We start from the raw sequence: 14,167 nt of genomic DNA, 5'->3' as shown, positions 1-14,167 counted from the left end.
CCAGAAAACCTGAGAGAAAATGATCATCAAAGTCGCGCCCCTGTGGCCCGCCCACACTTCTTGCCGCCAAGGCCATTTGTGCGCATGCAAACAGAATTATGAATTTATTAGTGAAAAGGCAGGTGTTGATGATCTTACCAAAGAAAAAGAAAATTGGATAGTCGATTTGAGCAAAGATGCCATCTCCGGCTGATCGAGGGGGCCTATGAAGCCTCCAAAGGAGTCAGATTTTTTTTTTCTTGTTTTACTGAGTTCTTAATAATGAGAGAAAGGCAGTGCCGTAAATTTGTGGTAGAAATTGGGGGGGGGGATGGGGACTAAGGTGGAGGATGACTTGCCCGGCCATGGAAATTTGAAAAGCGGAGGGGGGGACACCATATACACTATATACGGGGCGATGTTCATGATAAAAATGTTCATCTGTAATGTGTATGAAATTCGTGCAGAATCTCACATCAAAATGTTATATTTATGGCTTTTAGAAATTGCTTTCCCTGTTTAGTGATATTGCAAACATTTTAGTCTTGGAAAATCTTGAGAATTCTTCACAATCCGCTTTGAATTTTTTGCTCATCACAAAAATAATGCGGGGGGCAGCCACCCCCCCCCACACACACACACACAAAAGTGTGTATTTGCCTGCAACTGGGGACCCCCTATTGTTCCCCTTTTGTTTGTACTAACTTTTTTAGAAGACCACCCATATGTTTTGTACACAGTTGTCAATCGGGGACCCTCTGTCAATCGGGGACCTTATTGTCCTCTATTGCTCAGGGTCCCCAATTGAATGCAGAAACAAACTCACTGACACACACAAAAAATGGGGGATATATACCCCCACCCCTTCTTCCTCCTATGGTGTCAAATCCTGGGAGAAAGGCGATTTTACTTTTGGTCTATATATTCCTCCATGATATGTCCCAGCTATTGCGGTGGACAGTTCCCCCCCCCCCTTCTGGAGGTAGCTGACCCCCTCCCCTCCCGCTTTTCAGTTTTCTATTGTCATTTTCATTACACGATTTCATTTCCCCTCAGATCACTTTCATCCCAATCCCCTAACGCCTCTTGGTTGCTGTTCTTGCGCCCTCATCAGTCGTTTCTCCACGCTGAGCGCTTGATGATCTGATCTGACAGCTCGTTGTACGCACATAATGAAATGCGCTGCTGCTTTCAACATGTTCAATTCCCTGCTGCATTAGCGGTGCGTGCTATGTGCCTGTTGTCAGCGTTGTCGAAATGACATTTCGGATGAGAAAGTGGCATACGTACATGAACGTTCATGAATTAGATTAGCTTTATTTTGGGAGAGACATAACCGTATCCGTGATCCCGAATTTTACTGCAGGCCTACATCAGAGTACATGTAAGTTGGATGGTCACATAGCAGGTAGCCAAAAATTACATGTACATGTATGTTTTGCATCATGCAAAAACATATACAGGTAGCAATGAGTAGTTCTATACGGTATACCCACCGTAGGCTACACATCGTTCCAAGCTAAAAGTGCATGATGGTTTCAGACGTACACTGACATAGGCATATTAATGAAAGCAGCTGGCAGTATTGATTTTTAATTATAATGTTAAAACCCATTCTCTCGGTCGGAGATTGTTCTATTTATTGCACTTGGTACAGGGATTTGCATGTTTTCCTCCTTTTTTGCTGCGACATGATAAATATGACTGAAACCTTTTCGGTACAAACCGTACAATGTTGGAGATATTCAAAGCTAGTAAATAAATAAATAGTGACATTTCAGGCACATTTGATGTAAAGGTTAAGAGTTTAGTCAATGATTCAGATTTTCCCCGTAGACGGCAACACTGTCTGTGCCTTTTTGAGTTTCGAGTGTGACATATGGAATGGTCACCAATTGACCAATCAGAGAGAAGAATCAAGAATCAGTGATTTCATCCCAACCGCGAGAATAGATTTTCGTGGTTGGACATCCAGGAACTTCTGTACATTATTGAATAGCACGAAGGGTAAATTTGTCCCTTTGCCCTACGTTAAAAGTCCATACTGATATCACGCCGACCGCGAGAATGTTGCAAATCAGCAGCTTTAGCTTTGGTTTACATGGTTTAATCAACTTCAGTGAACTATATTCATAGTTGGCATGTGGGGAGAGGCCATTTCTTAGGCATTGACCTACCAAAAGTTAAAATGTGGGGGGGAGGGGCAATTATCCTAGGGCCTAGGGTGGAAAGATTTTACTTTAATACCCCAACCAAAATAAGTTTGGAACTGCAAAATGGGAAAGGGATCCCTATACGGACGCCACTTGACACCCTGTGGTCTGAAAATTTCAAGTGTTTTTCAATGAACATGTGAATATTTCCCCCCCCATTAATTTCTACTTTTAGGTCATACTGTTGATTTCAGATGGCTAATAGGTGACTTTAGGGAAAAATAAGAGGTGTCACGTCTGTTTATGGAATTCCTGCAAAATCTTTGAATAGATCAATCCAGTTGTGTCCAGAATTATATACATGCTTCGCCAAACCTTCAATTTTAAAACTTTCATCAGGAAATTTTCATGCAATTCAGGGGAAGAAAGTTCAACTCTCTGTTTTGGATGTTCTTGGCATTCATCAAAGTGTTCACGGGTAGGCCTACTTTGTGCCAAATTTTTCTCCAGTTTTACTGAAATAAATCTGTAAATGGCAGATTGCGCCTTTCTATAATTCTGAACACAACTGGAATGTTCGTTCTCAAAGATTTTCATGTTCCTGACCTTGTAGTGGTATTAACGTGAAATCTTTCCTTTAATTGTTATGGAAAATTGGCAGAGGCAAGAGATTATATACATGTAATTCTTTTAGCCCATTTGAAGTATGTAAGATGGAGTAGGAGGCCGCTATCTGATTTTACCCAAACCAAATCTGTAGGACCCTCCTGTTTTGTCTGCCATACTACAACTAGGCTAATAATTGATTTTAGAAATTTTGACCAAGGCATGCATGAGAACTCCTTTTTGAAGTTTGGACTTGATTAAATTAAATTGAAATAAAGAAGTTTAAATCCAGAATTTGCAAAAAAGAAGTTCTAAAGCCCCAGTTAATGGGTCTATATCGATTTTTGAACATGCAGAAGGAAATTGTGGTGTAAAATTTCGAAAGAATTTCATGTTACAGTTGAGCCATCACAGTTTTTGAGTACATGTATTTGTTAGTATTATTATTCCATGTAGACTGTGATGGTCCAATAATAAGCATGGTTCTGAATTACATGTCCAAACTATGGACCAACATTTACATGTAAATCCAACCATGCCAACCACATGTACATGTAAAGCCTACATGTTGGTACATGGTCCTATCATACATGTAGTCCCTTTCTGGTGTTCAGATACAGGAATGCATCCATCCAGAAGCATGGCCCCAGAATTACATGTACATGTATGTGTAAAACATTTGTAAAAGCACAATCAATTTACCTCAGTGGACAGGAATGACATCAGGCTCCACTGTATACATGTACAGTACAGCATGGTTAGATGGAAAGCAGTGGGAGTTACTACTGCCCCCTCAGTGTACATGTAGATCAGTTTGAGTACCTCCTGATGGACAGGGGAGGGGTGTAGTCTAGCTGACCTACACCAAGGGACCAGTAATTCCTTCTTCTTTCCAGAAATAAACCAACCTTTGTATCTTTTGCTACAAACATTAACAAAATAACAATTTAAGGTCAACATACAATTTGTTTCCGAGGTGCAGATTTCCGTGTGTATGGCAACACCTACAACAGACTGGTTCCGTAAAGACTGCTGGCCACACACTAAATGTCCACAAGGTGGATTCCAGAGGGAATATTTAGTGCTACCAGAAAAAAATACTGGGATGACGTCACCTGGCGCGTATCAGTGCACGGTGAAATCCGCCAATGATGCACCATAATTGGCTCATGAATATCTATGAGGAGTGGTAATGTATTGTACTGGTACCGGTACACATATCTTCCTGTCCTGAAATAAATATGATTCGGTTTATCGTTTATGGTTTAAGTGCAAAAAAGCTCCATTGGATAAAATTGTGAACAGTGGACTGTTACTAACAATAGAAGTGGACTGTCACCATAAGTGGTCTATTAACCAAGGTTTTACTGGTTATGATGACTAAATTCTTCTCAAATTTTCCTTGATTTTGCTCAGTCTACCAACCTTCTCTCATTTCTTTTTGCAATCTCTCATTTTCCACTCCAGTTGGTGCCTTAGTTAGTGCTACCAGAAAAAAGTATGGGATGACGTCGCCTGGCGCATATCAGTGAGCGGTGAAATCCGCCAATGATGCACCATAATTGGCTTATGAATATCTATGAGGAGTGGTAATGTATTGTATTGGTACCGGTACACATATCTTCCTGTCCTGAAATAAATGTGATTCGGTTTATCGTTTATGGTTTATATTCAGGAAGTGTACAAAGATGCTGGATACAAGTGTGAAATGGTATCAGGTTTACTGTGAGATGCCCTTACTTTAGTATTGCCAACTGGGCATCATGGGATTGAGAACAAAATACATGTACATGTATGTACAGAACAAGACTTATATCCTTGATCTCAGTGATGCATCATTGCTTACATGTATGTGACTAGGCTGTCTTCTAGCATGGAGCTATTATACACAAGGAGTTAGCACAGAGATGAAAAGGGTCAATGATGACCACCGCCAGCGCTGCACATGCTGCAAGGACAAAACAAATTACGCGCCGCGTGCGGGCTATAAGGAATGCTCGGAGTTGCATTTGCAAAGGATTGTGGGTACCGTGCATGCGTGTCTTTAACACTTCCGCACGTTCAACATGGCTGCCATGAGATGGAAACCACCGTCATCAGACACTTAAATTTCGATAATTTTAGTGATTGTTCTGACATTCCAATGTTAACAAAAGTCTAGTTACGTCTTTACATCCCCAAAACATCTCTCTTAACAATAAACAGAATTAGTAACTAACACAAATTCTCCAAAAATATGCGACAAGAAAATTAAAAGAATGTACATGTAGCTGGTCCAGAGGAAAATCAAAAACACACAAAAACATGGAAAGATTCATTGTCCTTCCTGTCATTGGCCACCAAGCCAGGCATGACATCTTGTCATATTGTCAAATGCATTCCTGTGGCATGTTTCTACCTTCTTTTAACCGTAGGAACAACTAGGATTGTGACTTAAAGATATAAATATCCCAGTTTATATTTTTGGTATTCTCTACCGCCAGATCCGCAAAATGTCACAACTTGAAAAATTTCTGACTTACGCCAAATAACCACCTCCGATTCAGAATTTTCGAGTGCATCTGTGGGGATCACTCGCTGACTACTGAGGAGAACTGCGCATCTTCTTTGTGCATTTTTCCACCATTTATTTACTCCAGTATGCTGCAGCGAAATACGATGAGTCTGTGGGTTAGCAGCTACCCGGCAGTGGTGATCACTATGGACAAAGAATGTCTAGGGTCGTCAACACTGGGGCCAGTAACCGCACTTTGTCTATGGAGCTGACAGGAGCAGTTAATCGGATTATTGTCTGTAGGGACTCTGTTCAAACTCCCTGTGTCTAATAGCTCCATGCTTCTAAGTACATGTACATCTGAGATTTTGACGGGATTATACACGTACTTCAAAATAATCCCCATCTGAAGGAATGTCAGACTTCCAAATAATCCCCTTCTGAAGGAATGTCAGACTTCCAAATAATCCCCTTCTGGAGGAATGTCAGGTCATTGAGGTCATCTACATGTAGTTAAGGAACTTCCAAAGCTCTGCTCCGCCTGGAAGTAGAAGTGGGGAGTTGGAGGGAAATGGGCATGTTACATGTATGTCCCAACTTTGCCCATTACCTACATACACTTGAGGCATGCCCAACTACGTTGAAAAAATGGGCATGCTCAATTATTGTCAGTCAGCAGAATCAATTGCAAAAAAGCTCCACTGAATAAAATTGTGAACAGTGGACTGTTACTAACATGAGAAGTAGACTGTCACCATAAGTGGACTATTAACCAAGGTTTTACTGGTTATGATGACTAAATTCTTGTCAAATTTTCCTTGATTTTGCTCAGTCTACCAACCTGCTCTCCTCATTTCTTCTTGCAATCTCTCATTTTTCACTCCAGTTGGTGCCTTTTCTCTTATTTTATTTTTTTTATATTTCATTATACTTACTGCCGCCGAAGTTGGGCATAAAAGTGCATATCAGCACTGGATAAAGTAAAGGGCAGTAGTCAAAGCGGGATTACATTTGTGGCATGTTATTTGCATATGTTGAAAGAGTTCTTTTTTACATTTTTTTTTTACTTTTTTCCATTAAAATCCAGTGACCATGGCCACTTCTGTCAGTGAAGATGACGAGAAACATTGTGATGAGAGCCATGCTCAAAATCTTCTGGATGGCTTAGCCTGCCTTCGAGCCAATAGTCAATTCTGCGACATAGAGCTGCATATTGGCAAGTCTACGTTCTATGCCCACCGTGCTGTGTTGTCTGCCTGCAGTCCATACTTTCAAAGCATGTTTGCTGGTGGGATGAGAGAGGCCCATCAAGACACTGTAGAGATCCTTAGCATTGAACCTTGTATCTTTCAGCTCCTCCTAGACTTCATATATACAGGTCAGAAGACTGTCACACACAAACTCACTGTATCCATATTCTTCATCAAACACCATATAGAGAAACTAGCTACATGTAGGCTCTCACATATTAAATGTAATTTTAAAGATGAACAAAGAAGTTGAATGAGGTAGGATTTAAAACTGTAACCACTGGAGTATTATGCAAGTGCTCTACTAACTGAGCTACCCAGTCCTATGTTGGTGGCTTCTCCCAATAAGGAGCATGTACAGTATTCCAATTGCATGTGTCCAAAACTGAAGCAGGTCTGAGATCATTTAGGAACAACAGTACACGTGTGCAAGGTCAGCAATATCAGGCCATCCAAACACCAACTCACACACATGCATTGTTCTCGAAAAACCTTGCCTTTGGAAATACCAATCTAGCTTAATGTCAATATCTTTGTCCCTGAGCAAAGATTTTGACAATTACCACCCTTAAAACAATGCACCGTACAAATGCAGTACCAAAGTACTAGATTTACATGTACTTGTTACAATACTTTTCTTCAAGCAAACTTGAATCCCAAATTCTGATTGGTTGATCCATGGCAACAAACAGTGTGATATATAGCTTGATTATATGGTCCATATCAAGCCACATAATGCGGTGTGCTAACTCCACTTACTGCGCCATTTTACGCTAAAAGCTAAATGCACTGCTGCAAAATTCAAAGGTAGTGAATTACATCTCATGCAGATCCTCAATAAATGCATGCAGTGGCATGGACACTCATTACATTTCCTGGTTCCACTCAAATGCCTGCTGTTTTCAAGGTAGAGTACATCCATAAAGTTCCAATGAAACGTTTTGCAGCTCACTCATCCACAGAAGTTGACACCAAGAAAACCAAATCAATTTATAAAAACACTCTGTGGGCTTACCATTCTGCAGTGGAGTCTTGAAAGCATACATGTACATGTATCTTTCAGACATGTCAGAAAATGAAAAACCAGAAACTTGTGAGAATCTCAAGCCTGGCACACTGAACAACCTACTGAGGCAATAAAAGTCTAAATCAATATCTCAAGACACCACCAATCAACAAGAAATTGGATCTCAAAAGCAATGAATTTCTTGATGTAAATTAGTCCTTTAAAGCAGCGCCGCACACTGCATCCTTGTTACTGTTTTGTGACATGCGCACGTTTGGTTCATTTGATTTTATTCTTGCTTTTCATGAACTCCACACCTACATGTAGGCCCCAATACTATCGTGACTGTGCATCAAATTTGCTTAACCCTAACAGCCCTGAATCCTCAAATTTTAATATGATTTTGCGCACACCCTAGGGAGTTAGGGTTAAAGATAAATTTGTTATCATGCGCGTGCCCATGGAACACAAAATAATGTTGTGTGTCTGTGTCCCGTATACCAAGAGGCCAAAGGCCGAGTGGTATATGGGAAACAGAGGCACTACATTATTCCATATTCCACAAGCACTCGTGATAGCTATTAACAAAATATATGTAGTTGTTTTACTTGCTTGCTTTGCTAGGATGTGTGCACGTTGAGGCAGATACTGTACAGGATCTACTCTCAGCTGCTGACATGCTGCAGCTGCAAGGTGTTATTGCCATCTGCTGCTCATTCTTAAAAACCCAACTTCACCCATCCAACTGTCTTGGAATCCTACACTTCGCACGATCCCATGCTTGTGGTGATCTGGCAACAACCTGTTTGGCATATGCCTGTGCTTACTTTGCTCAAGTGTCAAAGATGGAAGAGTTTCTTGATGTGGATGTGGAGGACATTATGTCTCTGCTTAAAAGCGAGGAACTTCGTATAGACAATGAGTTTGAGGTATTTCAAGCTGCCATGCGATGGATTCTTCATGCCCCTAGTGATAGACGCAAGACTCTTGTAAGGGTTTTAGAGCCAGTACGTTTCCCAATCATTTCTCAGCACCAGCTCTTTGGATACATTAAAGAGTGTTCAGATTTGAGTTTACGGGTTGCTATGGGGAAATTGTTGGAACGCTTTAACCCTGACAAACCTCAGTCTTCATCACTCAGACCTGCTGTTGCATTCTCCAACCCTAGTTTGAGCAGACCACGGCAGAGTGCCAGGAAACATGTGGTGCTTACAGGGGGTTATCGAAGGAACCCTGGCGAACGCTTTGATGACATGGAAACACTGGACTCTGTGGTCAAGTTAGATACCTTTACACAACAGTGGACAACAATGCCAAGCCTACAGCAACCACGACATGGTCATGATGTTGCTTTCTGTAATGGCTCACTCTATGCAATTGGAGGAGAGTGTGATGCCCTGATTAATAACAACGTGGAGATGCTAGACCCTGTCACTAAGCACTGGACTAACATGCCTCCTTTACTCAGCCCACGCTGTGGTCATGGTGTGTGTATAGTTGATGGTGTCATCTTTGTGCTTGGAGGAATTGAAGGAAGTGATGTATTGAAAAGCATAGAGAGATACGATGAAGAAAGAGGGATATGGTGCCTGGCTGGAAACATGACGGAGGGGCGGAGTTACTTTGCTATTATAGAAGTTGATGGTATGTGTAAGTTCCATGTTCACTTTGGACTTGGAAGATGTAATTTCCCCTCGGTGCTTGCCAATTAGCATATAATTGAAAACTGGTTACCTCTTTTTTTCACAGCTTTCCAAAAATGATTTGCTGAGAACACAATGCACCATTTTTAACTTGTATTGGGACATTTTATGTGAAGTATCACAGCTATCATGACAAGTCTGTCAGTGGACTTTTTTTTTTCAATTTGACATCTAGGGACAATTTCCAAATCTCATGGCATATTGCCAGTACTCACAGCTTGTTAACTGCTACATGTATACATGATGCATTGTTTTCTGGACTTTATTTACTTAGGTGTAGGTAGCAAACTGTTTTTTAAAGAAGAATTAACTTTGACCAACTTGATAAAAAAGATGTGATGTACACATACCTGTTAAATTCCAAAGATATGCTGAATAACACTGAATGCTTTAAGACATTATTGAAAAACTAAACCAGTCTTAACATCATCGTTAAACTAAACCCCTAGGCTGTATGTAAAACCATATTGAAATCAGAGGATTTGGGACGGTTCGGGTCAAGTTCTGTTAACATTCCAGTTACTCAGAGGAACCACTTAATGACCAAATCTTACTTTGATTGTATGGAAACATCAGTGGCAGAAAAAGCACATACATGCAATGTTGCATAAAGGTTTGGGGTAGCAACTGGGACAAAATAAGGAAGACTGGGAAAAGAAGGAGAACACTCCCATAATGGGAGATGGAATCACCCGTCAACAACTCTTGGCAAGGCCTGTTAAACTACAGTAACTGCGCTCAATTTTCAGCCTTTTTAATGCTTGACTTTCAGAGAGAGTAATGGTATTTCCTCCATTTCTTCTGAAACGACAGCCCAGAAAAATCATCTTATACTGTTCTTATATGCCATGTCTGTTGCTCCTCATTTTACATTCATGTTTGAATACAGGATTGATGTATATGGCTGGGGGATGCACAGATCCCACAAGTGGAGAACTTAAGTCACTGGAGAGCTACAACCCCATTACCAGTGAATGGAACAGTCTTGCCAGTATGAAACACAAGAGATCCCATTGCTGCATGGGGGTGTTAGGGGACAACTTGTATGTTGTTGGAGGGGTCAACAGAGAAAGGAATGTGCTGAGCTCTGTAGAAAGATACTCAATATTAGAGGTAGGTATTTGCTATTAGGCATGCAGATATCTCTCTTTGAATGTGCACTAACAGGCATCTAATTGTACTAGAGACAATGACTTTGTCTTTAAAAAGTTAGCACATATATAATAGTGTCAAAATAAAAACAGCCAAACAGTACTATCGATCCAAATCAAACCTGGTTGCTTTTTTTTTTTAAATGAATGATTGATGGCCGTATACTACTAATTATACAGTAGGTTAATGTGGGCAATTTACAGTGCAGTGCTCCTTCGAAAGGTTACCAAAAAGAGGCCATTTTTAGCAGAGCATTGTAGGAAATGGTTGACAAATTCTATTTGCAGTCTGCACTGAATACAGGGAACTTGTTCTTATTGTTTGGGTAGAAGATTTGTAAGTGGTTCTGCTTATCAGTGTAGAAGGTAGTAATTCCTTTTTGAGGCACAGAATGCCCAATCTATCAAACATTTCTTCAAGTTTTCTCCTGACATTTGCTCAAATGAAAATTCCAGCAAGTCAGCTCAAAATCACTCTGATTGCATCTGAAAGGAGAGTTTATAAGGTTTCCATTTATGCCCCTCTTGCATCTCTGCAATCAGGGATGAATGACCATCATTTTTCAATTTAATTACATTTATTTCCTCCTCGTGGCAAAATACAGAGAACTAACAATGCATGAGATAAATAGGCCACTAGAGGTGGCAAACCTTGAAAGCAAAGCTTGTGTCAGGCATACCATCAGTAGAAACAGACAAGACAGTACAAAGAAATGACAAAATACAAATGGGGAAAACATTAAATATATACAGTGAGCACTTTTGCTTTTCAAACAAAAGGTAAAAACTCTCTTTCGCCAATTTGGATCAAATTCATCCCAGTCACAAGCACATGTGCAAACCTACTTTCAGATGTTGCTCAGCTGTGCATGATCAATAATGGTGAGCATTGTGGCTCAACTTGAGCTACATTTGGAATGACAGGGCTAAGGATGTGTCTTTAGACACCTGTAATGGTTACAAGACAGTTCCCCAGCTGACTGTCTTGCTGTCTTAAGATCTACTGAGGGAACTCTTTGAAGACTGAGTGATTGTCTACTGTGGATGGTCACCTGATCTTACTCCTTGCAAGTATTGGCTGTGGGGACATTGGAAGACCATTGTTTTTTACAAGTCCTCCTGATGATATTGCTGAGTTACAGGCTCATATTCATTGTGAAGTCAACATCTTGCATAACAAGACAAAGTGTCCAATGCAGACTTAACAAAGCTCAGATGGGTAATCAGCCTAATTCGGAAAAAAGGAAACTTTTACCTACTGATTAAGAAAATAGTGTTGCTCATTCCTCCCTGTTTGCAAAGATTCAAGTAGGGCTTTGATGGAAAGTGTATTATCTACATGTACCCTCTCAGATGTAACTATACTTATAACGTTTAGCTTTGTAACTTCAATGTACCAATCATTATGTGTTGATTGCATTTTTTCATACACACCGGTACAAGGTTTTAGCTAGGATTGTGGAAAGTGGACATGCAAAATAAAAAAGTGGGAGTGCAACTTGGAGAGTCCAGAATTGTGTAATAATGAGTAAATTTGTCACCGAAACCAAATCTTTAATTTCAACACTTGTGTGGAAATCACACTGCTTTATCAGAGGATACTCTCCCAGTTGGTTCTTGTATTGAAAAAGAGAGGAAAATTCCATAATCATGGAAAGATTTCAACAAATACTTGAGTCTGTCAGACCCCCTAACAAGGACGTACATGTATGTACTTTGTAATCAGCTCAAAGCATTGTATGTCTAGAAATATAAGAAACAACCATAAGTTTAGAAAGATTTAAGAAGAGCAATACTTCAATCAATCAATTTACAACAACATTTATTTCCATGTTGACATTATTTATAACAGGATTACATTTAGATTTTAATTACATGTAATACACAGATAAGTCAGACTATTGATAATAATAGCACTGTGTTTAAACTTAACCTAAATAAATGATGCCAACATGAAGGAAAATGGTGAAGCAAAGCTTTTATTCCTTTCCCTTGGACAACACAAGACTCATCAAAACAAGTAACGGACATATGGACAGGACAATAGCAGTGAGACCTGATAGTTTATAGAATGATTACATTTCACGCTAAGAATAAAATGTAAGCTTTGTTTTCTTCAGGTTTTTGGCAAAGGAAACCACAATATTACACTCTTTAAATTTAACATCAAGCTCATTCCAATATGTAACACCACATTCAAATGAACTCTTTCTGAAAAATGATGTTCTGTTTTGTCTCACAGAAAGATCACCTTTTAATGAACTACATATCCCTTGTAAATAAAGAGAGGCTGTAAATCATCATAGATCATCCAACACTTGTGGGATATATTTAAACATAAATACTCCCAGGCGGAGATGATACAGATCATGTAGTTTCTAGATATTTAGTCTACCAAATAAAGGAGTAGTATGATCTAAGTAACCTGCATTGGTAACAATATGAATAGCTTTCTTCTGCAAAACAAAGAGTTTGTTAAGGCCATGCATGGCTGACAACCCTCCCAATTAAATTAAGCCATCATTTAAATGATGAAGAATAAATGAGTTATGTAATGTTAACAGAACAGAATCGGTAAAAGATGTTTCACATGGTTCATGATTCCAACATTTGGGATATTTTACAACATGTGACTTCAGTGTGGTTATTCCGAGAGAGGTTTTCATCCATGTAAAGACCGAGGAATTTAGTGATTTTGACTTGATTAAGAACAGTGCCATCAAAGGTACAAGAAACTGTGGCTTGATACTGGAGTCTGTGATGCCATCTTTTGACGCCATCTTTAACTTACAAGGATGTATTCCGTGCATCAAATTGTACTTTCTGTAATCAGCCTAAAACATAGGACACAATCCAGTATTTTCTCTCTTCTTGTAGGAAAAGTGGCAGAGTGTAAAACACATGTCTACAGCCCGGGCTGGCATGTCTGTGGCAACTGCCAATGGATTGTTGTATGTCATGGGAGGCCGTTCTTCCGGCAAGAGCACCCGTGCCCCTAAGACGTTGGATACAGTAGAGTGTTATGATCCACGGACCAATTCTTGGATTGATATGGGAAGGATGCCCACAAGCCGATGCGAGGCTGCTGTCACTATTATATGACAACTCAAAAATGAATCTGAAATTGGCCTTCAATTTTGTCTCAACCCAGAATAGTCAGTCAGCTGATGTGGCCTGTTAGAATCAGAATTTGAAGCTTTTTCAGACCAACCACTTTTTTCCAGTCTGACTATTACCTTCTCAACTTGATGCTGATTTTTGTGTTTAATTTACGATTATTTAAATTTATATTTAATATAGATTGTGCATGTATTTGTGAGTTGATGAGCAGGTACTTAGGGAAAATTGTGAAGAGAAAAGAAGATAATGTTTCACTTGGTCACTTCCCGTTTTCATTTGTGTCTAAAAAAGAATTACTGTTTTGTCATCTTCTGCCATGATGCCATCTGAATATCAGGAAAGTTTATTGAGATGTACTGCACGTGAAGATGCAGTCCTTTCAATCACAGCTCGGTGAGTCAAATTGTAAGACATTGCAAAACTAGTCACAAATAAGGGCTATGAAGGCAAAAACAATAACAAAAGACTGTAAGAAAAATCTTTGTTGTACTTCTTTTCAAAAGCTTCAGATTTGAATCTTGATGGACAATTTATGGGCTGATGACTTCAGATAGCTTGATTGCAACTGTTGACATAGCCTTTGCCTATTTAAAATGTTTTCATTTGCAATATTAGAAGGTTTCCAAAGTGCACAGCACATAGAGTTTACATAATTATATACAATGTAAATAACTTTCAATAAAATTGATCTGGGTGATATTACAA

At 39.6% G+C, this 14,167-nt stretch overlaps 1 protein-coding gene across 4 annotated transcripts; it reads left to right on the top strand.

The window, feature by feature from the left end:
- Positions 1 to 1,153: 1,153 nt before the first annotated feature.
- On the top strand, positions 1,154 to 14,167 carry LOC110989977 (actin-binding protein IPP-like). Of its 4 annotated transcripts, none has more exons than XM_087144274.1 (6): positions 1,154 to 1,363; positions 3,721 to 4,327; positions 6,320 to 6,610; positions 8,113 to 9,132; positions 10,081 to 10,304; positions 13,220 to 14,167. In XM_087144274.1, the coding sequence occupies exons 2-6, from the start codon at positions 4,318 to 4,320 to the stop codon at positions 13,442 to 13,444; spliced, it is 1,770 nt and encodes a 589-aa protein (XP_087000400.1). In that variant the 5' UTR covers positions 1,154 to 1,363; positions 3,721 to 4,317; the 3' UTR covers positions 13,445 to 14,167. The 4 variants fall into 4 exon arrangements, with proteins under 4 accessions (XP_087000400.1, XP_087000401.1, XP_087000402.1 ...); XM_087144275.1 differs by having other exon boundaries at positions 3,715 to 4,327; XM_087144276.1 differs by lacking the exon at positions 1,154 to 1,363 and having other exon boundaries at positions 3,131 to 3,927; positions 4,206 to 4,327.

This window comes from Acanthaster planci, linkage group LG12, assembly GCF_054643075.1.
Source record: "Acanthaster planci isolate LZ-2023a linkage group LG12, COTS_SCS, whole genome shotgun sequence".
NCBI lineage: Eukaryota > Metazoa > Echinodermata > Asteroidea > Valvatida > Acanthasteridae > Acanthaster > Acanthaster planci.
This window is presented reverse-complemented; position numbering and strand designations above follow the sequence as displayed.

Excerpts from the sequence above, each read along its gene's own strand:
- LOC110989977 (XM_087144274.1), top strand. Across the intron at positions 6,611-8,112 it reads CCTAGACTTCATATATACAG|GATGTGTGCACGTTGAGGCA; the intron begins GTCAGAAGACTG and ends TTGCTTTGCTAG. Across the intron at positions 9,133-10,080 it reads TGCTATTATAGAAGTTGATG|GATTGATGTATATGGCTGGG; the intron begins GTATGTGTAAGT and ends GTTTGAATACAG.